The following is a 27,570-nucleotide window of genomic DNA, read 5'->3' as shown; positions in this document are numbered from 1 at the left end:
TCTGCTGCTCCGGGCCTAGAAACAAACAGGTTTGCCTGTGCAGCCACGCCCACACCAAGGGGCTGCCGGGGTCAGTCAGCTTGAGCAGTGGCCTGGTGTGTCAGCAGCATCCCTCCTCGGGTGCTGGGAGCTGGCTGGTCCGTTCTGCCAACTTCACAGTCCTCCAGCCAGCCAGCCAGCCCGAATGAGTGGGAGAAAAGAGCCAGAAGTGCCTCTTGGTCATGTGATGAAAATAAGTATTTTTAGCTGAAATGTCAGAGTGGAAGGATTTTCCCAGCCACTGGAGGGTAAGAGTTCTCTCTGCGGAAGACTAGACCCAGCCCTTTGAATGCATTATCCCCCTTAATCCTCACAGAAGCGCTCTGAAGCAGGTCCTGTTGTTCCCCAGAGAGGCTTAGTATTCTGCTCAAGGTCACACAGTCGTCTGTGTCAGAGTCAGCCTTTATGTCCAGGCCTGTGTTCTTGACTTTTGTATTATACTGAAAACCTCAAACCACCCGTAGGAACCAGAATGTAGGTGGAATTACTGATTGTCTGCTAGAATGGAAGTCACTTTTCTTTCTAATTTTGGAAAAAAAAAAAATTAAGAACAGTCATCAGAGTATTGGTAATTCCTCCCGCCTTAACAGTTTTAAGCAGTCATTTGTATACTCTTGAAGAGTAAGTCACTTACACTCATGTTCTACAGCGGACAAGATACATTTTTGGAAAGTATATCTTGTCTCATGTGATCTTCCCAATGACCTTGAGAAGCAAAGATGAGATTTGAGGCTGGGACCCTGACTCCTTGGGCCTCCTGGTCTTTTTGTCACTCTACCTGAGTTCCTAAAGAAGAATCCACTTTAGGAGCCTGACAATGTAGGAAGGAAAAGTGTTTACCAGTTTTCAGGTTAGTTTGTGTGTGTGTGCGCACACATGCGTGTGGTGTGCATGCTTGGGCGTGGATGCATGCAAAGGAGGAAGAAGAGTTACCCGTTAGGGTTTTTGTATTCACTGTTCCCTCTGCATGGAGTACTTTTTCCTTCTAACTGCAGTCGATGTGAAATGCTATCATTGGGTCTCAGCATCTGGGACCACCCACTCTGGAGCAGCCCCTACTGTTGCTCATTGCCCTGCCTTGTTTCCTCGGAGCCCTTCCTGTTAGGGAGCTCCTATGGGTGTGGGAGTGGTGGGGGGAGTCCAGCTGGGCATGTGGACATTTGTGTTGGGTTTTAGATAAATACTCAGGGATATGGCTGGTCCACATTCCTGCTTTATCTAGTTCACCACTATCTATCTGACATGTTCTTATCTATTTGGTTATTCTCTTGGCCTTCCCCTAGATGTGAGCCCCACATCTATCTTGTTTGCTGCTGTAACACCAGCGCTTAGCACAGTGCCTAGCACATAATAAGCTCTCAGTAAGTGTTTGTTGAATGAATCAACAAGTTTATGATACTAATACATGAATGAAATCTAAAGTATCTTAACATTGGACAGTTAGCCCACCTAGTAATGGCCCATCGATGTGGACTCTGTCCAGTCCAGTTCTCTGGACAGCCCTCTGGTTCCAGCTTGGGTAAAAGCTGCAAAGGAGTCAGAATACAAAGGGGTCAGATCACAAGGGAAACAAACACCTGTCCCAGAGTTCCTGCCTTTTTGTAGAGAGATATGGACCTTAAGGGGAGGAAGCTCATAAGAAGACAGCAGCTCATAGTGCTTGAAAGCTGAAATTTCAGAGGCAGACTGGGACTGCCTAGAGACTCAGCTCTACTGGTGACTAGTGGTGACCTGAGGCAAGTGACTTAACCCCTCCAAGCCTTAATGTGACCATAGTTTGCACGTTCTGCTTGCACTAAGATAACATATCAGGAACCAGATCTACTCACTCACCTGATACACCAAAAAACTACAGAAAACATACGTAACCATGTTTTCAGATAGTGAACATGAGCAGCATGGGACAGTGACTACCGAGAAAGGGGAGGTAAATGAAATGAGCCCTTTATCCCCCAACGTAATGCCGGGAGACTGTTTCCAGGCCGCAGTTCAGGGAGAGGGAAGTCAGGCAGGTCCCGCTCATCTTCCAGAGTTGGGGACATTAGGTGGGAGTCTAGAGCTGCCCACACACATACATCAGAGCGGTACTGGGGCTACAGAATTCGAAGGAGAAAAAAAGACAGGCTTGGGTTGTGAAATATACTAACTCCCTGAGCAAAGGTTTGTGGCTTTTGGTTTTTTGTTTGTTTCTTCTTGTTTTTTTATTAGAGAAAACAGAAACTGTGGTCTGGAATGAAATTAATTTGGTGGAGAGGTATGGTATGGCTTATGAGAAATTTTCATTTCCTGATATACAAAAGAACTTGTCTTCAGTCTTTTAATATTTGGATTTTCCCAGCGATGAGACACTTCTGTCACTGCCACATGTAAACAATAGTGGGATTTGTGGAGGTGGATCACCACCTTTCCTTCCCCTGCTGTGGTGGGTGAGGAGGGATGGATAGCCCACCGGAGAAGCTTCTCGGGCTGTGTGGACAGCTGACTAGAAGCCAATGTTACTGTGGCTTGGGGTTCTTGGTGCAGTTCTCTTTAGTTCCATATTTTCAAGAGAGCGGCATAACTATGGAAAGATCAAAACTGGCTTGGGCTGGCAGACTCCAGGTGCTAGAAAGGCTGAACCCCAGTGTGTGTGGAAGCCAGTTAAGAAGCCACCACAGACATGCTGGTGTTCATTAACATCTCATGAGTACGTAAAGGTCGCCCACAGCCCTGGAGAAAGACCCAGAGAGACTTGAGAAAGGCACTTCATAATGACAAGAGCTATAAGTGTCTTGAAATTGCACTTGGAGGCCCATCTCTTAGGAAGCTTTACAACTTGCAAGTCATTTGCAGGGTTTTGGGACTATCTTCGGTGATGTATCAGTTAACATGTTCGTTTGTAAATAAGTACCAATGCCTGTGTGCACCAGACACTGCTCTAGGGAAGCACGGGGAGAATTCAGTGCCTTTCACAGGGCTAACATCTGAGTGGAGGGAACATACAGTGTATCAGATGGTGGTCAGTACTGATGAAGAAAAATAAAGCAGGGGAAAGGAGGAGAAAATGACAAGGGGTGTGTGTGTGTGTGTGTGTGTGTGTGTGTGTGTGCTGGTTTAGATAGGGTTTTTGTATAAGGAGTTGTTTGGGGTCTGTTTTTTAGTGAAATATCTTATGGAACCTGTGGCTTTAAAAGTTTTATTCAGATTCCACTAATTGGGTTTTATGAGAATCAGTTACAGCTGAAATTTACTTCTGGTCTAACCCTGAAAATGAAAATTATTTTCCAAACAGACTCTTGGTATACACAGCATTGGAATTGCAAGGGGAGCTGTTTCATGTATGTAAGAGAAAGGACTTGTTTTAAGAACCTTGCATAACAGAAATGGATGTGGGTAGTTGAAAGGGTTCTTATCTGTTCATTCCTGCCTGCGTACCCATAACCCTTCATAGACAGCCTCCCGTCCTGTCACAGGCTGTGCATGTAACATACCAGCTTTCCCTGTAAGTACTGGCCTGGTGTCACATGCTTGTTTTGGAGCCCTTTTTCTAGAGTCATTTCTGAAATAATAAAAAGTGACTGTTAAGCACGTACCACATCGTCCTTACAATTCTGTTAGGCAGTAGCTGCTGTAATCCCCATTTTACAGACAAGGAAACTGAGACTCAGAGAAGTAAAACCTGTATCCGGCCTCTCCTACAAGGATGAGTCTGAATTGGTCAGCTCTGCCTAACTCCAAGTTCTCAATCACTGATATTCTATCTCCCTTACCTTGTTGGGTCCAAGCTCTTGATGAATGAATGAATGATGAATGAATCAAAACTACTACCTTGATCCTAGTGGCTGAGGGGATTAGGCAGAGACAGACTTCGGGTGTTCCCCTACACTGGACAAGCAGGCAAGCACAGATTCAGGGCCTTGAGGAGTGAAAGGACGGGAGACTTGGTCAGGTGGAAATAACTAGATAGCAGGTTATAGCCATTTAGAAGTAATTCCCAAGTTTCACATGCATGCCAGGCGATAGGCTAGCTAACCTGCTCCTCGCAGCCATAAAGTGCCTGACTCTGGCCTGGGTACCCCCCTGATCTGGAAAGCTTTTGGTGCAGAGGCCTTGGCTTCCACTCTGCTCCTTCTCTGGGTGAAGTGACCCCGTTTGCCACAGGCAGCAGGGTTGGAAGGGACTGGAAAAAAAGAAGTTGTTGCTGGCCCTGAATGTTGCAAAACCTGTCACAGCCTCCAGACCCGGTAGGTCAGTGATTCCAAAACCCAGGAACGGGGTTTGTGAAAAGTACAGCGCACAGTCCTACCCCGGGGGGGTTGGTACACAGCCAAACTCGGGAGCCACAATTTGATGAGCCAGACAAGGCCCCAAGGCTCTCTGACAATCCTGGGGTGGAGTGAGGTGGCAAAGCCCCAGGAAAGGTGCAGACGGCTAGGCTCCCTGAGTAGATTTTATTCGAGTTTTGTTTACTACTTTGTGCTATCATATAATTGGATTTCTATGCCCGTTTCTCAAATGTGAACCTGTGTTATCCTATTGAATGTACTTTTAAAAACTACGCGTCTCCCTCTCTCCAGATGTAGCTTTGCCAGCTGCCTTTCCTACACCGCACCCACACCCCAACCCTCTACTTTCCCGCTGCCACTGAGAATCACTCTTCTCATGACTGTTTCTCGAACTTCCTGGGTATAAGAATGAGCTAAAGACAAAGTCTGACTCAGGGTCCTGGGAATCAGCAACTGTCCTGGTGATTCTGCCTCGGGGAGGTCTAGGGAACCACAGTCTCCGAAACGGTGAATGAGCCAATCCAAAGGGCCAGGGTGGGCTGCCTGGGAGACTCAGGAGGGTTCCCCATTGGTGAAGTGGACGGAACCTCCCAGAAGATGTCCTTTGAGGGGGATTTGGCTTACAGACAGCTTCCTATGATAGGACTTGCTGTCATGGTCACCCCCGCTTCTTCCAGCCATCCAGTCATAAGCAAGGTATAAGGCCAGCTCTCCCACCTGTGGGCTTGGGTGGGGGTAGGGCAGGGGGAGGAGCTTGACCCATACTGGCCCTGGGGAAGACGTGTGGGGACGGGTGAGGGGGCCCAGCCAGGGAACCCCAAAGCCACACCGGCTTGGTCCGGTCAAAATGACAAGCTCAGCTGGCTGAGAGCCCAGGGCTTCAGAGGGTGGGCATGACTGGCCCTTTCAGGGTTTCTAGAAGGTCCTGGGAGCAGCTTGGAGAAGTATTTGTCTTCAGCCCAGCTGGGGATTGTTATTCCTCTGCTGAGGATGGAAAGCTGAGGCACACTGTAGTCTATAGGGGCAAACACGGTACAGCATGTGATTTACTTTCCGAATCCAGCGTCTTTTTCCTTCCCTTCGTGAAGGAATTTCCAGTAATCCCTCCTCCAGTAATCCATGTGGGCTGTGTCCCTGCTTTACAGACAGCTTGCTAGATGTGAGTTCTCATGATTAAGAACTCGGCCAGCAAAGCCCTTACTCACCACAGTGGCATGTGGCTGTTAACATTTGTGTCTATGCTAAGGGGGACAGCGTTTCCCTTTTCTCCTTTTTAAACAAACTAGACTCTGTTTTAACAAGTTAAAGAAGTTCATAACCAGGCTTTGCATGACTAAGTTGACTGGCTCCCAGCTCCGCTGCTCAGAATTAGTTCCAAGTTGTGTGGAGACCCTACTCAGCACCATCTAGACGTTCAAGCACTGTAACGGATGAGAGCGGGTTTGGCTTTTTCTTCACTTCAGAATACATCTGCAGCTTATTACTTCTGCAAAGAAAGCTGGAGAGCTCAGGGGCCTTGAGATTCTTTCACTGTCAAGTTTCCTTTTGAGACGTGGTCCATCTGTTTTACTCTTGGGTGGAGTCCATGGGGAGACTCTTATTTTTCTATGAAGATTCAGGGCCAAGCGTGCGCAGTACTGTCCCACTGTAACGTGTTAGCATATTTATGGCATTAGTAATGTGAACGAGAAAGGGTTTCTTGGTTTAGTGTCCCCTCCTTTAAAGGAAACTGGCTTGTGGTCCGGCTGCACTGTTCTTGTCCCCTGTGTAGGAGGCCAGGTCATCATTTCCCAGCCTCTCACAGTAATCCGTGTCCAGGCAACATCACAAAACAGCCCACACCGGGCTGACTGGACCCTCGGAGTCCTGCAGAGCTCAGACTTGCCCATAGGGGGCGTTTCCTCCAATTTACAGTGAAAGCTCTTAGTCATTGTAGCGGCTTGGATTTTTCTTCAACTCAACCCAGCTGTTAAAAATATTGGGTGGAGGGGCAGTTAAAATCTTTCCAGGCTTTCATCTAAACACCATATCTTTACTTCAGAAAAAAGTGAAATTTTCTTTAAACCACCTCTCCCACATATAAACACCAAAGCATTAGAATTTTATGATGCAAAAGATAAATCTTAAGAAATGGGGCTAAGGGTTTCTGAAAGAAGGAATTGAGGTTTGAGTTAGAATGGGTTGCTTTTCTTTTACTCCATTCCTGGTTGCCGTCTGTTACCACCCTCTCACAGTATTTGGGTGGGAAAGGAAACCTGCAGACAGTGGTTGAGTCAGAATGGAGGCTGTGAAGCCGTTTGGGGTCAGGAAGGGCCAGTGGATGGGCTTTGTGTCTCAGGTGAGCCTGTTCTCTTCAGTTAGCACAAGGCACCACTCTGTACTGTCTTACACTATAGTCCACAATTCTGTTATTGGCCTAACCTTTCCCCTGACACAGTATGAGTTTAAGCTTGACCCATGAGATTATAGGGCCAATACACTTGAAGGCAGAAACCCTGCCTAGTATTCTGGATTGTCCAACATGGATGTATTTTAAGATCTATTTTTCCTAAATCAATGAACAAGGACTTTAAGAGAAAAGAAATATTTAACGTGAGATGGTTTCCTAAATAGATCTACATAGAAAATATCACGTGTATGAGTCTAGCTACAGACTTTAATAGCTGAGAAGGGTCTGAGAAATTATTTACTTCAAGCCACTCATTTGCAGATGGTGAAGTGGGCTCAGAGAGTTGGGCGACATAGCCAAGGCTCGAAGGAAGTTGGGACACTGACTTAGCACAAGAACAAATTGTCTAACGCAGAACTTCTCAAGCTGGGGTGATTTTGCCCAGTGGGGCCCGGTGGGCAACGTGTAGACATGACCTTGTGTTGATGCCAAGGATGCTGCTGAATGTCTTTCAAAGCCCAGGGCTGCCCCCCAAAACAAAGAATTGTCCAGTTCAAAATGTCAGTAGTACCATGGTTGATAAATGCTGGTCCGTCCCCAGGCCAGCCCTCAGTACTGAAAGGTTTTGACCCAGGATGCTATACTTTGTTTTCTCCTAAGAACTATTTATTGCTGATAGTTACAGGTCACCCTGGCTTCAGCAGAAGCAAATCTGTATGTGTCCCAGTGTACAGTGTTATTTTCTTAATCGTATAGTTATGAATCCTGGAACCATGAGGAATAAAATCCAGTGTGTTTCCATGTCTTTCAAGATGAGTACCTCATTCAGACATTTAATACCAGATGACCTCTGAAATTATAGTTTGCCCATTTCATCCTGAAAACTCAGTTAGCCAACCTCATGGCTCATTATGCTATTTTTAAAACTTGGGAAGAAATGCTTATCAGGCTCATATCACGTGGGGCTGAGGGAGACACGGACGAGATTTTGCCAAGGACTCTAGCTCTGAGTGGGAGGTGTGACTGTTTCATCTGGTGGCGAAGGAGTCATGTGTAGACTCTTGTCCTCAATATGTTAGGGGAATTAAAATCTAAGTGAGGAGAAAACATACCCAGTTTTTAAAAATCTAGCAACCTTAGCACACCTACTCATCTGAGAAACTACTCTATAAAGGTTCCATCAATTGGGGCGCCTGGGTGGCTCAGCGGGTTAAAGCCTCTGCCTTTGGCCCAGGTCATGATCCCAGGACCCTGGGATCGAGCCCCGCATCGGGCTCTCTGCTCAGTGCGGAGTCTGCTTCTCTCTCTCTCTCTCTCTCTCTCTCTCTCTCTCTCTCTGCTACTTGTGTTCTCTGTCAAATAAATAAATAAAATCTTTAAAAAAAAAAAAAGGTTCCATCAATTGTCTACTTTGACTGTGAGACCTAATTCTTGTATTGACCTAAAAGGGCTGAAAGGTTCACTTTTCACCTCTGGAGGCAGAATCTGTCCTTTGCATTGCCAGTAATGGATGCTACTTGGGATATGAGAAGAGCTGAGAAACCATCACGATCGTTGGCCGTTTTATGTGATGTTCTGTCCAAGAACGTGCATTCTCCCAAGAAACCAAGTGTTTCATGCCATCGGGTAGATTAGGTGAAACGGGGTACCATAGCAATTGCAATATAATATGCCTGTTCACAGAAAATGAAGTCACTTATTCATATAGTCGAGTCAGTGGATATATGTGGTGGAGTGACAGACCCCAGATCTATAGTCTAGTTCCATTTCTGCGGTCTGGACAGGAGAATACAGATATACATCAATTCAAAATAGATGTTCACACATTAATATCAGTTTTCACTCCTGATTTTTTTTGTGTGATTAACACTGTTTTTTTAAATTAACATATAATGTATTATTTGTCCCAGGGGTACAGGTCTGTGAATTGTCAGGCTTACACATTTCACAGCACTCACCATAGCACATAGCCTCCCCAATGTCCATCACCTAGCCCCCCCAAAACCCTCAGTTTGTTTCATGAGATTAAGAGTCTCTTATGGTTTGTCTCCCTCCTGATTCCATCTTGTTTCATTTTTTCCCCCTTCCTACCCATCATGATCGCTGCCCCCCACCCTGCCTCTCAAATTTCTCATATCCGAGAGATCATATGATAATTGTCTTTCTCTAGTTGGCTTATTTTGCTCTGCATAATACCCTCTAGTTCCGAACACATCATTGCAAATGGCAAGGTTTCAGTTTTTTGGTGGCTGCATAGTATTCCATTGTAAATATATATATATATATATATATATATATATATATATATATATCACATCTTCTTTATCCATTCATCTGTTGTTCACTCCTGATTTTTTTTTAAGATTTTTATTTATTTATTTGACAGATCACAAGTAGGCAGAGAGGCGGGCAGAGAGAGAGAGGAGGAAGCAGGCTCCCCACTGAGCAGAGAGCCCTATGCAGGGCTCAATCTCAGGATCCCAGGATCATGACCCGAGCTGAAGACAGAGGCTTTAACCCACTGAGCCACCCAGGTGCCCCTCACTCCTGATTTTTAAAGAAACTGTGAACATGTGAAAAATGAAAGAAATACTTCATTACAAATATATTCTCCTGACTATTACTTTTGCCCAAAAGCCCAGAGTTATGTTTTATGCTCAACTATGGTTTCTTCATCCTGGGTTTTTTGATATAAAGAATCTCTTCTATCACTTTGAGGATTTGATGCTTAGTTTTCTGTTTTTATATGAATGATCATGCTATCATATCTGCCATTTATTAGTATCAGTAGGTGCAAATGTAGGCAGGGTGTAAGTAAATAATATTTTTAAATTCTCCCAGTTTCTCTTTTCCATTTTTTGGTGTCCATACTGAGAGCACATCTCTGGGTTTTCTTTGCTTTTTCATCGCCTTTCACGAAGGGAACATCGTCAGTTCACCCAATCTCATACCGTATTGTCCATTACAAACCCCCAATGTACAGACTATATTCTGCGGGTCACATTTTTATATTCACTAACTCTTAGGGGTTGTGTGTTCAGTAAATTTTTTTGACCATGGGCCCTAACTATAAAACATGTTTTGGGTGTTCTTTCTTAATGTGTATAGACTTATTTATTATTTCCTTCACTCAGTAAATATATATAAATAAATGAACTCTGTTCCAACCAGTGGGGTGAGCGCGATGAACAGAAAATGCAATTAAAAAAAAAGAAGAGAGAAAGCAATAATCTATGCCATTAGAGGCCTGACAGTGGTGAGCAGGGACATGTGTGCCTCTGTACCACTAGGGTATGTGCACCGACAAGGAGCTGGGTAAGGGCTTGAGGCTGAACATAATCCCTCTGGGTCCAGGAACACGGAGAAGGACACATATCTGGCTTCTGAATTCTCCATAGTATACAGGTTAATAAGTTGGCCTCATCGGTAAACTAGCCAACTATTTACATTAGCAGAAGGTCTCCCTGGAGAGTGGAGGGGCATTTTTACAGTGGGCAGTGTTTGATGGGTCTTTTTACATTTACACTGCAAGAGGAATGCTTGGATTTTGTCCTACTTTTCTCTCTCCTTGGACCCTGGGGGGTGCTGTTTGGTCTCTGTCACCCCTTCATGGGTCATCTGATTCATGACTTGAAATTTCACAGCACCACAGTTAGACTCTCGAAATGACTACTTGTTCTGGAAAAGTGATGTGTATTGCCAAAATTCCCAAAATTCATTTCACGATGAGTGATGTTAACACTAACAGATGAATTCGAAGGGAATGGGGAGGTCCGTTGAGTCAGCAGAAGCGTGCCTCTCACTTAGGTTCCCGTGCACTCTCTCGTTTCTCCGGCAGGTTAATTGGCACGGCCACTGTCGCCCTGAAGGACCTGATCGGTGACCAGAGCAGATCACTGCCATACAAACTCATCCCCCTGCTGAACGAAAAGGGGCAAGATACTGGGGTGAGCACTTTCTCTTTGGTTGAATGGCTTTGAAGTGAGATAAGAAGCAAAAAGTTCATTAAGAAGAGTGAAATTAGGGGCACCTGGGTGGCTTAGTGGGTTAAGCCTCTGCCTTTGGCTCAGGTCATGATCTCAGGGTCCTGGTATCAAGCCCCGCATCGGGCTCTCTGCTCAGCGGGGAGCCTGCTTCTCTCTCTCTGCCTGATTCTCTGCCTACTTGTGATCTCTGTCAAATAAATAAATAAAATCTTTAAAAAAAAAAAAAAAGAAGAGTGAAATGATAATCAGTTCACCCCACACACACACACACACATACGCACGTACCCCTGTGGTTTTTGAGATAACAGGTCCACTTGCAAGTGATATGGCCTCATCCTGTCCTTGGAATCACAGAGCTAGTAGATTAGGTAAACTTGATTTTCTTTGATAGAAGAAAATGGTGTGGAGTGAGTGGGACCCTCTCTTGGTATAGCTCTGTGCATATCCCCTTGGGTGTTTACATTCATGTGGTCAGCATAGCTGTGTGGCCCAGACACACTCTGAAACATTCTGTAGAAGGCATTCCATTAGTATTACCTTGGAATATCAAGATGTGAATATCATGGTTTTATCACTGATAGGCAGCTCACTGTTTTCTGACCACAGCCTCTCTTAATAAGTGCATACTGATACTGTCTGATGCGAACCCAGAATTCTCTTTCTCAAGGGCACCTGAAAGAGATATATGAACTCAAAGATCATAACTCTCAGGTTTCTGATTGCTAACAGTGTTCCTAAAGCTACCATGCTTGCTCCATTAACCTCTATCTCCTTTACCTTTCAATCAATTTATTTTGTTTGGGAGCCTGGACAAAGGGAAAATTTTGTTCTAAAACAAGCCATTTGCATAAGCCAGAATACAGTTAGGCTTCTAAAAGCCCTATTTGGAATGTCAGTGTGTTGGTCTAGGCTCCAAAACTTACTGGTTTGCTGGGAATCCTCATTCTAATACTAAAACATAAACTCAGGATGTCATCTTTCATCTATTTTTCCAAAACCCAGCTGAGAGAAATGATACTTAGGAAAGATGGTCCAAGTCAGTGATGTTTCTGGCTGGTTTTGTTTTTGGGTTTTTTTTTTTTTTTTTAAGCACAGAAGCAAGCACACATAGAACTGGGACACTTCTGGGAATCCTGACATTATCCGGAAATCACTGATCCAGCGGTTGAGCCATCCATGGCCTCTTCTAAGTTTTGAAAATTTGATACTAAAGTTTGTCAGTTGAGCTCCTCAGGGCTCCTTGCACTCCGCCTTCAGCTTGTGGCCTGGGGCTTTGGCAGAGGTAGCCATGGGATGCTGCTCTTAGGATTCTTTTTTCGCCATGAAACTCTTATTGGGGGCTTCGTTTATCGTTCTGCTAAGTATCTCCCCGATCTGTAGTTCAGGAATGTGTTGATCCATGAGGGAATGTTCATGGATGAACAGACAGATGAGAAAAAGGTAATGTGGCACGTGTGTGTGTGTGTGTGCACCAGCGTATGCGTGCACGTACTAGATTTTACCAGGTGTAGCAGGAGTGGCAGGTGGAAGTATGAGATGCCCATTTAAATTTGAATTTCCGATAAACCATGATTTTTCAGTATGATTATGTTCTAAATATTACCTCTGTATTTTAACCGGTGACTTGGGTGTGTCCGTGCAGGCGTGTGGGTGTTTGTGCTCGCCCGTGCGCCATCCTTATTTGCAAAGGATTGCGTTTATTCTGCGGTTTGTCCTTCCTCATTTTTGCTGTTAAAATTAATTTCTTTTGTGAAATTATCATAACAGTAGCTATAGCTCTGGGCTTGGGTTAGCATCCCTATGTGGATGCCCCCTAGAAGTTTTTTTGAAATTTTGTAGGTTCATGAAATACCTAAGTATAGGAAACTCTGCCCTAGGGTAACACTCAATGTGACAAAGTTGTCACAGATTTTAAAAATGGAAACAATTGTATTTCCTATAAGGAACTAGCATGTTTCTTCCTTTCTGAAAATGAAAGTTACATAACATTTTCTGTTCTTTTTGCCTTGGTTCCTAGCCATCTTGGAGTCACATTTTATACAAGATGCAATGATCTTGATTTGTGTATTTGTTTTCTCTATAATCAGACTTGCTTCCCTTTTTTACCCTGTTTTATGAATCACATTGTTATATAATTTTTGTTAGTCACTCAAGTTATTTTTAGAGAAGAGAAAAATAAAAATAAATCTCAGCGGCGAATAAAGAAGTCAAGGTGCAGATAGCTAACTGAACCATGTAAAATAAGCCTCTTTGACTGGAGGCCATCTCAAGGCTAGGATGGATGCCAATCACAAGGTCATGCTTGCTTATTACAACTTTGCTCCAGTTTGTGAGGTTGCCCTTTAGCAATGGTACACTTGGCAACCTGTAACAGGTAACTCCTTTCCCAGGCTTCCCCGCCCACCTGGCTCACAGGAGGGAGGATAGAAACAATGGCGTGTGTGTGATCTTTCTCCCCTACTCTTCTCGCCCCTTCCAGAACCTTTTACTGCTGCTGATTTGGTTTTCATTGAGTCCATTACCCTGCACTCATTCTCTCTGCAATGAATTATTTCTACCTAGGCCACCATTGACCTGGTGATTGGCTATGACCCACCTTCCGCTCCACATCCAAATGACCCCAGTGGGACCAGTGTGTCTGTCACAGAAGGTAAGCTGACCCTTGGGAAGCCCAGCCTGTGCCAGGGGTGATCTGTTCAAGACATACAAGGAGTCTCCAAAAATCTCCAAGAGAACCTTCTTTGTCCTTCATTATACGGTCTGTAGCGCCCTGCCCACCTGGACAGGGCCCCACGAGGCAGGGGGAGCTGGCCCCAAACTGGGATGATACAGTTGTATGTGAGATGCCCTTCAGGGGAAAGAAGGGTGAGACAGCCTCTTACTGACCAGCCTCACTGTGGGCTCGTCCAACACACAGGCTCCAGAGGAAGATCCCAAGCAAGGCTTTGCTTTGGGTTTATAGCTTCTGCCCATGGCTGGAATGGCTCTGATTGATAAGCTACAGGAGCGGCCTCTAGTCTGTTCCTGTGTCTCTTCACATCCTAAATGTGTGTTGCGCAGGCTGTGCTCTCTGTCGCCAGCCTCATGGCCAGTGCCTTTGGATTGGAGCCTCTTTCTCTCCCTTGGCCTTGACTCTGCCCCAGCCCCTGAGCAGCTCCTTGTTTCTCTCCACATGACTCACCTCCTGCTCCCTGTTCTCTGGCAGGGATTATTGGCCATTCAGGGCACTGAGGCTGCTCTGGATGGGGTTGGGGCTGCTGGCTCTGGGGAGGGTTTTGGGCCTCAGGTGGAGGGAAGTCTGCGAGACAGGCCTTTCAGGCAACCAAGTGTGACCCCCTGTTAGTGGTTTCCCAAGGTGATGTGACGCTAACAGTGTCTCTGCCCCGTCCTCTTCTCCGAGATGCCTCACCGAATACTCGTGTTTCCCTGGCCCTGGCATGTGCCTCAGCAAAGAGGGGCTCCCGTTCCTGCCCACACTTACCTGCTGCCCAGAAGTTCTTCCTGGGAGCACACCTTGGCACTTATTCCTAACAGCCTTGGCTCCTCAGGGCCTGTCTCTTCATTTCTCGTGGTTCTGAACTCCGCTCTCCACAGCCCAAGTGGGTTCCTTGGCCCCTCCAGTGCCTCCTCTCTGCCTCCCTGATCGCAGCTACTGTTTTTCCTGCTCACCCACACCCCGCAGGTGGCCTATTATTGAGGTTCTGGCTCACTTCTTGGCCAAGTACTTGTAAGGGTTTAAAGTGGGTCATCTGGTGCCATCTCCCATGGGGACGGTCAGAACTGTCCCAGCATGTCGGCAGCCCCCATCCCGGCAGCACCAAGGGCACGCTGCGTGCTCTCAGCCCTAGGAGAATAGTCATGGTCCTTTTGCTATCATGGCTGTCGTGACGAGTGAAACCCAGGCGCAACAGTCCAGTCCAGCATAGCACACCGTCAGGGGCTGAAGTGACGGGTCCTACCCATTTCTTTCTCACCCCATCTTCAAAGCCCGCTGTCACTGGGATTTAACATCAGCCTGCTTGGAAGGACAGTAGGTACTTTCTGGCCTGCAAAAGATAGCCCCAGCTGGCAGGATATCTGGAATTGCCTCTGAATTGGGAGGATCTGGGTACCTTTTCTCACACTGACATTTTTTTCTAGCCAGAGCCTGTTTGTTGGTTTTCTGGAGCTGCGGTAATGGAATCCCATCCACTGGCTGGCTTCAACAATAGAAACTGATTCCCTCCCAGTTCTGGAGGCTAGAAATCAAGATGTTGACTGAGTTGGTTCCTTCTGGGGACCCGAGGGAAATTTTGTTCTAGGCCTCTGTCCTCACTTCTGGTGATTGCTGCTAATCTTTTGTGTTCCTAGACTCCTAGACTGACCACTCCAGTCTCTGCCTCTGTCTTCTCAGGGTGTGCGCCCTGGGTGTCTCCAAATGTCTTCCCTCTTGTCAGGACCCCAGTCATTGGATTAGGCCACCTTCGTCCAGTGTGATCTCAGTCTTAGCTTGATTACATCCTCAAAGGCTGTATTTCCAGATAAGGTCACATTCTGAGGCTAGAGATGGGCGTGGCTTCTGGGAGGCGCTCTTATGCCGGTATACTGGTAGATAAAAGACAATATCATTGTGTTCATTTCAAGAGCTAAAACATTAAATGAGCCCTTTGTTTACTGCTTCAGCCAGGGCTCTGGGGAAGAAATAATGCTATGGATAATTCAAGTAAAAGAAGTAAACTCATAGTTATAGTAAACTGGTGCCACACCATTTCTTAATATTTAGGAAATAAAGTGGTTGGTGGGTTTCTCCATCTACCTATCGCCAGATGCTGCAGTGAGGGGTGATAATGCTTTGGGGTAAAGATCCTGCCCTCCAGGCATGTTCAGTCCAGGTTTAGAGAATTTTTTTTTTAAGCCCTGAAAGTGTAACATAAGAACGAGGGCTTGGGGGGCAGACTGGCCTAGGCTGGATCCTGTCTGCGTCTGTTGTTAATTTGCCATGTAACCTTGGGCAAGTCACTTAGCCTCTCTGAATCTCAACTTCCTTTACGTTAAAGTAGGGATGATAATGGCACTTAAATCAGAAAGTTGTTGCAGGAGTTCAATGCGGTAAGGCATATAAAGTACTCAGCTCAGTGCCTGCTATGCCTACTACTCAGTGCTTACCTTGATGGTGGCTATTGTTACTATTATCATTATTATTACTGTTTTTGCAAAAACAATTCCAGGTGACGTGTAATCATGAGCTCAGTTGGGTGGCACACTGTGTATGAACATTCAAATTGTTTCCTCTAAATATCAGATCTATTGGAAAAGAATGATCTGGCTTGGCTCAAAATCACGTTGGGATGACTTAATGCTTATTTTTAAATATCTTGGGGAAAAAAAAAAAAGGAAAATGTGGTGTCCTAGTGAACCAGAGAGACTTTGAGAATAAGCAACTTATCAAGATATTTGAGAATGTAGGGGAAGTCCCCGCTCCTGAGATGGACCAAAGTTACGCCAAGCTCAGAAACCATATGATTTCCCTGGAGCAAAAGGAAAAATGGGAAAAGGGCAGGGGGGGGGGGCTTTGGTGGGGAGGGAAGGAGTGTTCTTAGAAATGAGAACAGTGCCAACTCTAAACATTTAAACCCAAGAAAATCCATGCCATCTAGGCTCCCTTTGCTTGAGGCTCCTTTTTGTCCCCTCCGAGACTGTGTCAGCAGCACTAATGGTCCAGTGGTGTTCATGGACTGGGAGTTCACCCATTTTCTTCGCAAGCTCACTCCCAGTGGCTCTGCGATGGCAGTCGGCCAAGGTCTTTCCCAGAAGTTCTCTAGAATCCCTGATACTGCTGGATGGAGACAGGAAATAAACCAGAACCTGGGCTTCTTTTATTTGGACTTGAAACAAAGAGTTTTAACAGGGGCGGGCCAGGAAATGAGCTGTGTCTGCAGGTCAATTTCATTTTTAAGTGTGAGATGACAAAGTGAAATTTTTTTATTTTAAAAAATGAACAGGGTTCTTTGATCTGGAAGTGCTGTCTTTGCTCCATTAGATGACTGTTCACCAAAGCTGGGTCAAGGGAGACATTATGAATGTAGGCTTTGTAGTCCAGCTTCTTCAGCATTTAAAAAAACTTTCAATATTATCAGTTATTTGGATATCTCAAGGGAAAACCTTTTATGTCTTAATTAAGACAAGTCAGTTAAACTAAGCAAAGATATCTTTGGATACTCACTCCAACTCCATACTAGGGAAGACTCTAAGACCAATAAATACATGGCGGAGAAATAACAGCAAGACAGCCACACCTGTTGCTATCACATACTTTAATAACCTAAACAGAACATTTGGCCCACAATTTCTTTTTTTTTCCCCTACCTTTCAATTGACTCTTTTAAACACTTTACCTTTCTATGTAAGGAGTTTGCTTCTTCTCATTTATACAAATCTTTACAAATTTTTTTTTAAAAATTTGAACTTGTTGATCTTCTGAGTACAAAAGCAATACCTGCTTATAAAAATTAAACATTACAGAAATATAAAAACACAGAATGTGCAAATCTTCTGTAGTCCCATCCTCTGGAGATAACCACTGTTCATGATTACCAATATCCATTTTATTTTATTTTTCAAGATTTTATTTATTTGACAGACAGAAAATATAAGTAGGCAGAGAAGCAGTCAGAGAGAGAGGAGAAAGCAGGCTCCCTGCTGAGCAGAGAGCCCGATGCGGGGCTCGATCCCAGGACCCTGGGATCATGACCTGAGCTGAAGGTAGAGGCTTACCCCACTGAGCCACCCAGGCACCCACCAATACCCATTTTAAAGATTACCATCCATATAGTGGGTCCTGCATAGAAGAAATCTGGACTATTAATGATAGAACACAAAAGTGAAGATATTTAGGAAAAATTACCCCTGGAAATTGAAGAAAACTAATTTGACCATAGGACCCAGGAATTGGATACCTGAGGGTCTTGTGTGTGTCAGTGTATATAGTTGAGGCTTTGTTTTATTTTCTTTTTGTAATTTTTTAAAAAAGATTTTTAAAATTTATTTGACAGACAGCATAAGTAGGCAGAGAGGCAGGCAGAGAGAGAGGGGGAAGCAGGCTCCCTGCTGAGCAGAGAACCCAATGTGGGGCTCGATCCTAGGCCCCTGAAATCATGACCTGAGCCAAAGGCAAAGGCTTTAACCCACTGAGCCACCCAGGCACCCTGAGGGCTTTGTTTTCTTTTAGAGCAGTTTTAGGTTTCATACAATATTGAGAGGAAGATAACAGATTTCAGATACACACCCTGCCCCCACACTACATAGCCTTCCCTGGCATCAGTGTCGCTTATCAGAATGATACATTTTTTTTACAAAGGATGAACCGATGTTGACACATCATAGTCCCAAAGTCCTAGTTTCCCTTAGCGTTCACTCTTGGTGGTGTATATTTTAGGGTTTGGACAAGTGTGCAATTACCTATATCCATGATTTTAATATCATACAGAGTATTTTCACTGCCCTAAAATCCACTGTGCTTTGCATATTCATCCTGCCACCCAATCTTTGGTGACCCCCCGATCTCTTTCTTGTCCCCATAGTTTTGCCTTTTCCAGAATGTCCTTGTGTTGGAACCCTATAGTATGCAGTCTTTTCAGATTGGCTCTGAGTTAGTAGTATGCACTTAAGATTTTCCCATGTCTTTTCATGGTTAGGTAGCTCACTTTTAAGCACTGAATAATTTTCTATTGTCTGGATGTACCACGGTTTATTTATCCATTCACCTCCTGAAGGACATCTTGGTGGCTTTCAAGTTTGGCAGTTATGAATAAAGCTCCTATAAACATCCATGTGTGGATTTTGTGTGGAGACAGTTTCAGCCTCTTTGGCTAAATACCAAGGAGCATGATTACTGGATCACATGGGAAGAGAATGCTTAGTTTTGTAAGAAGCTGCCAAATAGTCTTACAAAGTGGCTGTACCATTTTGCCTTCATACCAGCCATGTACGAGAGTTCCTGTTGCTCTACAACCTCGCCAGCATTTGGCGTTGTCAGTCTTCCAGATTTTGTCATCCTAATAGGTGTATCTCATTGTTTTAATTTGTATTTCCATGATAACATAGGATTTTGGAGCATCTTTTCATATTCTTGCCTTTCACCTGTGTATCTTTGTCTTTGGTGAGTTGTCAGGTCTTTGGTCCACTTATTAATCAAGTTGTTTGTTTGTTTTCTTGTTGAGTTTTAAGAGTTCTTAGTATAGGGGCGCCTGGGTGGCTCAGTGGGTTAAGTTGCTGCCTTCGGCTCAGGTCATGATCCCAGGGTCCTGGGATCGAGTCCTGCATCGGGCTCTCTGCTCTGCAAGGAGCCTGCTTCTCTCTCTCTGCCTGCCTCTCTGTCTACTTGTAATCTCTGTCTGTCAAATAAACAAATAAAATCTTTAAAAAAAAAAGTTCTTAGTATATTTTGTATATATAAAGGATAACTGTCCTTTATCAGTTTTATCTTTTACAAATATTTTCTCCCAGTCTTTGGCTTGTCTTCTCATTACCTTGACATTATCTTTTGCAGACCAGAAGCTTTTAGTTTTAATGAAGTCCAGCTTATCGATTCTTTCTTTCGAGGACTGTGTCTTCGGTGTTGTATCTAAGGGGTTTGTTTTTAAGGAATGCTTTTGTAGAGCTCTTATATCAAGATGACAAAGATTACAGACCCTGGGCATTGGTGGTTTCACTGCACGTGTGTGGTGTCAAAAATACCTCTTTCATTGACCCACCTCCAAGACTGTTCCCATGACAAAAGGGGTAGGGTGACCCAGATAACAGACTTGACTTCCTGAAAACCTGTTACCTTGCCAACTTGATTCACCAGATATCAGTTAGCTTGACTGGAGTTTACATTCCTGTAGCCAGAATGAACTGTTTTTAAAATCTCACGTCTATTTTTGAAGAACCATCTGTTGAATTTGTGCATTAACAATAGAAATACAATAACTCATTCACAATTAGACATTGCCACTTCAAATTTATTTAATTCCATGAACACTAAAGTCACCGTGCTTAAAGTTAAATTCAATCCAGTTTATATTGAATTTAAATAAAATAAAATTCAGTTTAGAAAACATTTATTGACACCTGGGGCATAGAGAGGTGAGAAAGGCATTGTTTGCCACCAAGGAGCTTGCATTTCAGTAGAAAGGTAAGATAAAAGTATATAAACATGAATAAGTATAGGTCAGAGCTGAATATAATAAATTCCTCAACAGAGGACTCATCAGACTGTTACATGGGACACAATATTTTTAGAGAAAGTACGTTTTCAGCTATCTATTTCAACTATGTATTCTTAGTGCCTAGCACTAGGTCATAATTGTTCAATAAATGCTTGATTGGTTGAATGAATTAAGTGAATGATGCATGGGCAGTGTATATTGTTTAAATGTTTCTTTTCAAGAAGGGCATTTTGGGGAACACTGGTGAACTGATGACAGTGACTGATTCATTCATGGGTATAGTAATAGGGAAGCGTATTCCCAGGGATTGGAAATGCCAGACTGAGATATTTATTCTTGGGTAGAATGTGGGGATCCACGGAACATGTTGAAGAAGGGATGGAGTTGGTCAGAACTGAACTGGAAAATTACCAGTGTGCTAGAAAATTGCTGGGAGACCCAATCCAGGATTGGGCCTCTGACATTGTTCTGCAAATTGATTCTATTAGGCCAATTTTTTCCCAAGTTGTTTCAGAATACCAACGTGGTCATAACAAAACAGCAGTTCTTAAATTTTAAACACAGTAAAAATCCTCAAAGGGGATCTTTAAATGTGCTGATTTCCATCACCTACCTCCAGAAGGTATTTCTTAGGTGGACTGGAGGGGACCTCCCCAATCTCTGTGGTTAATAGGAACTTCCAGGAGATCCTGATGAGAGCAGAATTTGGAGCCGACTTTAAGAAGCTCTGGAATTAAGCATTTTACCTGGTTAACATTATCTTGCCCAGACTCAGTCAGTGCTCTTTGGGCAATGTTTGCTAGACTGGGTCACAGCTCAATTGATCTAAGGCAGATGTTGCCAAGATTTCCCTGCAAGCCTGTGTTTGCATCACCGTTGGGTTAGAGGCTCTTCCATGATACCTTTGCTCTGGTCTGTGTATAGAACCATTACAGAAAATTCTTAGTGCACATAGAGTGCTATTTACCCAAGAATCGGGGTGGAGGGTAATGAATTGCTTATGGTCGAATGCAGATATGAATTTATATAATGTCTCACATATTAGAAACCCAGAAAAGTTATTATTCAACATTACAGCCAAATCAGTATGTTATCCCCAAAATGTTTTCATGCTTAGAAACTTGCTCTCTCCCATTCTGCTTTGTACTTTTTTTCTTTTTTTTTTTTTTAAGATTTTATTTATTTATTTGACAGAGAGAGATCACAAGTAGGCAGAGAGGCAGGCAGAGAGAGAGGAAGGGAAGCAGGCTCCCTGCTGAGCAGAGAGCCCGATGCGGGACTCGATCCCAGGACCCTGAGATCATGACCTGAGCCGAAGGCAGCGGCTTAACCCACTGAGCCACCCAGGCGCCCTGCTTTGTACTTTTTGACTTACACTGATATGACACCAGCCTTTTGTTCTGATTTAGAAGTGACTTTTGCCTTAAACACTTAACAACACTTTGTCATGAAAAGCAAAGTTAATATCATAGGCAGAGGTTGATATTCTAGGACTCTAGAAAAACAGAGTTGCTGTGACCAGGGGGAAAAGAAAAGGCATAAAATATTCTGGAAAGAACTATCCATCAAGGAATGGAAGAAGATTAGATGGAATGCTGGCCCAGTTCAAGCCTAGGTGGAAAGATGAGAGGCATGGAACGGTGTTGGTGCTGCTGGCAGGGAGGAGGATGTGTATTACAGGCCAGGAGGAAACCAGGCAGTGACTGGGCAAGTGTCTGTCTTCTTCAGCCACTCCTAAGAGTTGCCTCCATGGGGAAGCTCTCACAGAATGAATGTGAGGGCAGGGAAAGGCTGACCTGCAGTTCTGGTGACATCTGAGTGACTGATAGCTCATTCTCTTCTGCTACAGTAAGAGAACACGGTATCCTGAAGGAGGGAGTTTCATCCCACTGGGGAAGGGCACAGTCGGGCATGCCAGAGGCACGCTTGACTGCATCCTAAGGTCCCCTAGGGTCTGCCAACTCTTCAGCACTGGGTGAACAGACAGCCATCAGTGTCACCAGTGATGACACGCAAGGGCTATTTGTAGGAATATTGCTGTTGAACTTCTAGAAAGAAGTCAACAGTACATCTCAGGAAATGTGAAGACTTGTTTTGTTAAGTAGCTGGAGTTATGATGGAGAGCCATTGCTAAGTGTTAACTGAGGTATCACTTAGAACCAAATGTGGATCACATAGAGGGTTACTGACTGTCAGAAAGGCGACAGGTCCGTGTTGGCTGAGGTCAGAAGCTTGATAGGGTTTGACCAAGTGGCATGGTAATTGTTGAAGAGCTGGGATAGCATTCTTGTAAGGGAATTGTGAAGAACTTGTCATGGCCCAAGTGACCCTTAAGAGGAGCAGAAAAGTAGAGCAGTAACTCTAAGGGGCACTATGGAGTCAAGGAAAGTTGTTTTGTTTTTGTTTTCTTTTGTTGGTTTTTTGCTTTTTATTGTGGGCTCTGTTTCAGCACATCTGAATGATCCAGCTAAGAAAGGAAAACTGATGAGCAGATACAGAGGGAGAAAGTGCAGAAGCAAAATCCGTGAGTAGGGAGAGGAGATGAGATCTGTGCACCTACAGAAGGATTGAACCCAGGTTGAGAGCACAGACAGTTCCGTGATTGTAGCAGGAGGGAAGGCAGACAATGGGTGCAGGTAGGAAGGTTGACTTGGAGTTGGGAGGATGGCGATATTCTCTTCTGATTGCGTGTTTTCTCAATGAAATAAGCAAGTTCATTAGCTGGCAATGAGAAGGAAAGAGAGGGTATCAGAAGCGTTCAAGGTTTAAAAGATGAGGAAGCTCAGAAAAGCGGAGTGATTTGACTTTGTTGGCTAATTAGTGACCTTCTCAGACCAGGATCCAGGGAAACTTAGAATAAATGCCTTGGAAATACGGTAGATGGCCAGGGAGTCCTGCAAGACCACTTCAGGGGTATGATCATGAAATTAAAGTGAGATGAATCAGGAAGGTGAGTTTTCAGCCAAGTTCAGCTCCTGGATGAAGCAGTGGAGGGAGTGGAGGTGGAATGAACCAGGTGAGTACAATACGCCAGAGAAGGGAGGGAGTTGAGGGGTGAAGAGGAACATGGCAGTGTGAGAGCGCAGGTCAGGAGAAAAGGATGTGAAAGGCAGTGGTGGGGTGGGGAGGGGACAGGGAGGTAGTGTGGTTGATAGTTTGGGAGAGCCTAGTGTGGCTGCAGACTGTGGACTGGAGTAATGGATGGAACATGCTGGAAAGATATAGAAGATGGCTTCTGTAGGGAGTTGAATAATGTCACCTCCAAATTCCTACACAGAACCTCAGACGGTGACCTTGTTTGGAAATGGGATCTTTGCAGATGTAATTAGCTAAGATGAAATCATACTGGATTAGGGCAGGCCCTAAATCTAGTGGCTGGTATCCTTATACAAAGAGATGATGATACACAGTTACACAGGGGAGCAGGCCACGTGATGATGGAGGTAGAGATCGAAAGGATACAGTCACAAGCCAAGGAAGCCAGGAGCCACCAGGTAATAAGAGGCAAGAAGGTTTTTTTCTCTAAAAGTAATACTACAGAATATCGCAGGCAGAGAAGGACATTCTAGGAGTCTAAAAAATCAGATTGCTGTGACACCTCCCCCGCCCCCGCAAAACGCATAAAATATTCCAGAAAGGGGGTGCTTGGGTGACTCAGTGGTTAAGCATCTGACTCTTGACTTCCGCTCAGGTCTTGATCTCAGGATCCACATTGGGGTCCTTGCTGGGTAGGGAGCCTACTTAAAAAAAAAAAAAAAAATTCCAGAAAGGACTTTCCATTAAGGAATGGAAGAGGATCAGATGAGATGGTGGCTCTGAGGGAGCACAGCCCTGCCAGCACCCTCCTTCCAGAGTTGGGAACTCTCAGAGAATAAATCTCGATTGTTGTAAGCCACGTGGTTTGGGGTTCTCTGTTGCAGTCAGAACTACAAGGAAGCAAACACAACCAGCAACTTTCTGTGTAGTCGGTGGCTTTCAACATAATGTTGCCCCTCTGTGGTCATGAAGAGTCATCCTTGCAGATCCCCCTGCTATGGCTCAGGTCCTGGGTCTCCACCACAGAGCATGAACACACAACCACCCAGCAAGACAGCTTGCAGAGGGCTGTGTGCATTAGGGTCTAGAGGGCCCCCTCGCTCCTTGCGGACCGCTTAGGGTGGCACCGTTGAATGCTGTGCAGCTTCCTGCCACATAAAGGACGATTTCCTGCCCAAATATCCTGCTGTGGCTGTACAAAGATGCCGGCAGTTGCCATGACTCAGGCTGGTTTCCTCTGACCCATTTCAGCCTCAAGTCTGAAGAGCGAAATGTATTTCCTAGAAGAAACTGGGTCTTTGTTGCCTGTAGTCTTTCTGGAGCATCTGTGAAGAGTTTCATGAGGACTTGTAGTCCGGCACCACAAAGGTGTACAATCTACCCCTCCTTCTGCTTGCTGCCCTCCATAACCACCAACCCCAAATGGAACAGTCCGCAGTGGGGAGAAAAGCCTTGCTTTGGCCCTGGAGGAATGAAGGGAGTTTCTTAGTTGTCAGGACCCTAGAGGCATCCAGACTAGCCCCTGCCCAGTTCAGAACAGATTTGCAGCAGGGGAGCTCTTGATCTTCAGTGTTTCCCTGAGGCGGAGGTCAGAGGAGCGCCCCCCAGCATCCGGGTACTCTCTGTCGAGAGCTGAGCCGCAACTTTACACACAGGGCTGAGGAACTCAAGAAGGCAGGGCTGTGTCCCCTCGTTGGTTCTGCATGCACCAAGCCCCTGGGTAGGATCATGTGTGGTGCTGTCCGGAGACCGTCTGTTCCACCTGGAGCTTGAGGGAGTTGAGGAATTCACCCAGTCAAGGATAGGAAGAGGGACATTCTAAGACACTGGCGCCCCAAGATGGGTGGCAGGCAAGCCTTGCTTTTGAAGGCTCTTCAAGAATGGGGTAGACGAGACCCAGATTATCTTGCAGAGCAAAGGTAGCCTTTCCTGCCTTTGACCTCTCTGGGGTTTCCTGGTCTTCTGACAAAGATGCTGAAGAACCAGGTTGACAGCCCCTCCTTCCCCCACAGCCTGGTTTTAGACCCAGGCTGGATGGAGCCTAGGGTGAGGTAGGGTGAAGATCTGGTCCTCATTTCAGCTTAGCTCCCACTAATCTAACAGGTCACCTGAGCTTTCTGGCCCTCAGTGATCTTGTCTGGATGCTGTGGTGAGGGGCATGTCTGACCAGGGGACTTCGGAGTGCCCTCTAGCCTAACACTCTGTGGTCTATGACTCCAAAGTGTAGATGCAGAGAGCTTCAGGTCAGAGGAGCAGAGGCTGAGGAACAGTGTGGGAAGTCACACCTGGGGAGTAGGACGTGGAAGGAGCCCATGAAGAACCCGAGAAGGTTTAGTCAGAGTAGCAGGCAGACATTGCAGGACTCAAAGAAGTTCGTGTGAGTGTCCAGTGCCTCAGGCTATGTTTGGTGGGGTGGAAAGACTCAGAAAAGGGCCCTGAGCTTAACAAGGAGAGTTCATGGTTGACCTTTACAGATAGAAGTGGCTGGATAAGCTGAGAGTGAATGAGGGGTGGCGAAGGGAGCGTTCACCCTGGGCGGAACTCTGAAGCAGTGCATAGTGGGGGGTGGGGGGACTTTTACTTTCTTGTGGTTGCCCCTTTCTCACTCTGTGCTCCCCTCCCCTGTGCTGCCCACTGACTGCTCCAGTCCCCACCCCCACCTCATGCCTGCTCTCTGGGAAGAGTTGTAGTAGTCTGTGTTCCCACCAAAACTAATTCCTTAACAAAAGTTAAAAATAAATAAATAAATAAATAAAAGATTAATTTATTGGGTGTTTGTCTGTGCGAGGCACCATACTGAAGGCTTGCATGTGGATTAATTTTATCTTTACAATAATGCCGAGGTAAATACTATTATTTTTCCTTTCTTACAAATGAGAAAACTGAAGCAGAAATTGAGAACTTAGACCCGCACAGCTTAAAAATGGGATTTGAATCTAGGCCACATGATTCCAGAGTCCAGGCTTTAAGAGCTGTGCTACATAGCAATCTGACTGAACTAACTCATACTACAACGTGAGTGACAAATGTGTCCTCATGGGAATTCGATCTCTTACATGATTTTGCGTTGTAAAGGAGGAGTTTCAGAATCCAAAGGTAGGGAATGCACATGCTGTTATTTTTTGGATGAGGTAGCTAGTCTTCTAGAATCTCTTCAATTACACTGTACAGATTATCAGGAGTTGACACTTTTTGTCTATTAAGCCAAGAAAAGCTGAAGTTGGTCAGTGAGTTTAAACGAGTTTGTGAATAAAAGAAAGGGGAGACATCGTAGGCAGAATTGAGTTGTTTTTTTGTTTTGTTTTGCTTTGTTTTTTTAAAGAGAAAAAAATCTGTGCCTCTGTGAGGGTAGAGGGAAGGCCCTGTGGGGAAGGATCTACTGAAGGTGCTCAAGAGGGCAGGGGGGACGCTTGGGGTGTTTCCAAAGAATCAGAAGGGAAGTAGGCCCTCAGGTATTGGGAGGGGCTTCCCTCTGTCAATCAGGGAACACCTCCCCCACCCCCCAAGGATGAAGGGAAGCTAGGAGGATAAACCAGGAGGAGACAGATGTGTGTGGAAGTGACAGACAAGGTGGGCAAAGGGAGAGCATGAAACCATTTGGTCTACTTGGCAAGGAAACTGGAGATGCATTTCTCATCTGCCACAGGGCGGAGGCGGCATTTGGGAACCAGGAGCTCAAGCAGAAAGGAGGCGGGTGTAGAAACCTCATGAGTAAATGAGAGAAAAGACCAGCCCTGGGGATGGTGGAGTGGAAGTCTCCTCTGCCAAGCTCCTCCGGGGTTTTCTTTCCTCTCCATCCTAACTGCAGAAAGGTCCCTTGACCTCAGCCTGGGTCCCCAGATCAGAACCAGGTGACTTCGGGTGACATCCGACTGAGCCTTCTCCACTTGCTCTCCCCTTCGTCACTGGAGCTCTCTTGGTCACTTCAAATACAGCCTGAAGGAGCGCCCTGGGGCACCACGAACACGTTTTCCTAAAGAAACCGTATCTGAGTCGCAGCACATCCCAAGTCAGTGTCCCCAAGGAGCAGCTCCTTCACAGGCCTCCTCAGGAACACTAAAAACAGCCCAGGAAAGCTAAGTTCAGACATTTACAGGAGGAGGGCCTTCTCTGACGGGGTTCTTGCTGGTGTTCTAGGAGACGAGGAGGAAGACGGAGGTGATGAAGACAGGTTGGACGGTACAGTCCGGGGCCTCGGGCCCAGGGGGACAGGTGGGATGGCATCGGAGGCCCACCTTGCCCGGAGGCTCACAAAAGGAAGGAAGAGCCGGCGGATACTGTCCAGCAAGCCTCAGGACTTCCAGGTGGGCACAGCCCGCAGGCTCTCCATTTTGGTTTTACCACCATCTGGTCCAGCTTCTAGCAATTGCAGTGATGTGGGGAAGGACCCTTGCTATGAGCCGCAGCCCAGCTAGCAAAAGGGGCATCAGGGAGTGAACCCAAGAGGAGCTGCCCCTCTCTTTTCTGCTTGTCAGGGGTAGATGGAGTCAAGCCAGATGAGGCTCTTCAGAGGAATAAAACTGTACCCCTCCTTCCCTTCGATGGGAGGAAAGGACAGAAGCACAGTAGTGCGTCCTCATAGTTCTGGGCGCTTCCTTGGCAGACAGTGGTGGAGTACGTTACTACGTCCAGGCTCAGGCAGACCAGGTGGGAGGCTGGGATCAGAG

At 45.5% G+C, this 27,570-nt stretch overlaps 1 protein-coding gene across 4 annotated transcripts in view; it reads left to right on the top strand.

Annotated features, from left to right (window-relative positions):
- MYOF (myoferlin) overlaps positions 1-27,570 on the top strand; it is a 159,033-nt gene that overhangs the window by 36,185 nt on the left and 95,278 nt on the right. For all 4 annotated transcript variants that reach the window (XM_044240117.1, XM_044240116.1, XM_044240119.1 and 1 more), the window contains exons 4-6: positions 10,532-10,640; positions 13,242-13,329; positions 27,041-27,207. In XM_044240117.1, the coding sequence (XP_044096052.1) occupies positions 10,532-10,640; positions 13,242-13,329; positions 27,041-27,207 (364 nt within the window). The remainder of the gene's footprint in view (positions 1-10,531; positions 10,641-13,241; positions 13,330-27,040; positions 27,208-27,570) is intronic.

The sequence above is a fragment of the Neovison vison genome, chromosome 2, assembly GCF_020171115.1.
Source record: "Neovison vison isolate M4711 chromosome 2, ASM_NN_V1, whole genome shotgun sequence".
In the NCBI taxonomy this organism is placed as follows: Eukaryota; Metazoa; Chordata; class Mammalia; order Carnivora; family Mustelidae; genus Neogale; species Neogale vison.
The sequence above is the reverse complement of the archived record's forward strand: the minus strand, read 5'-3'. Positions and strand labels throughout refer to the sequence as shown.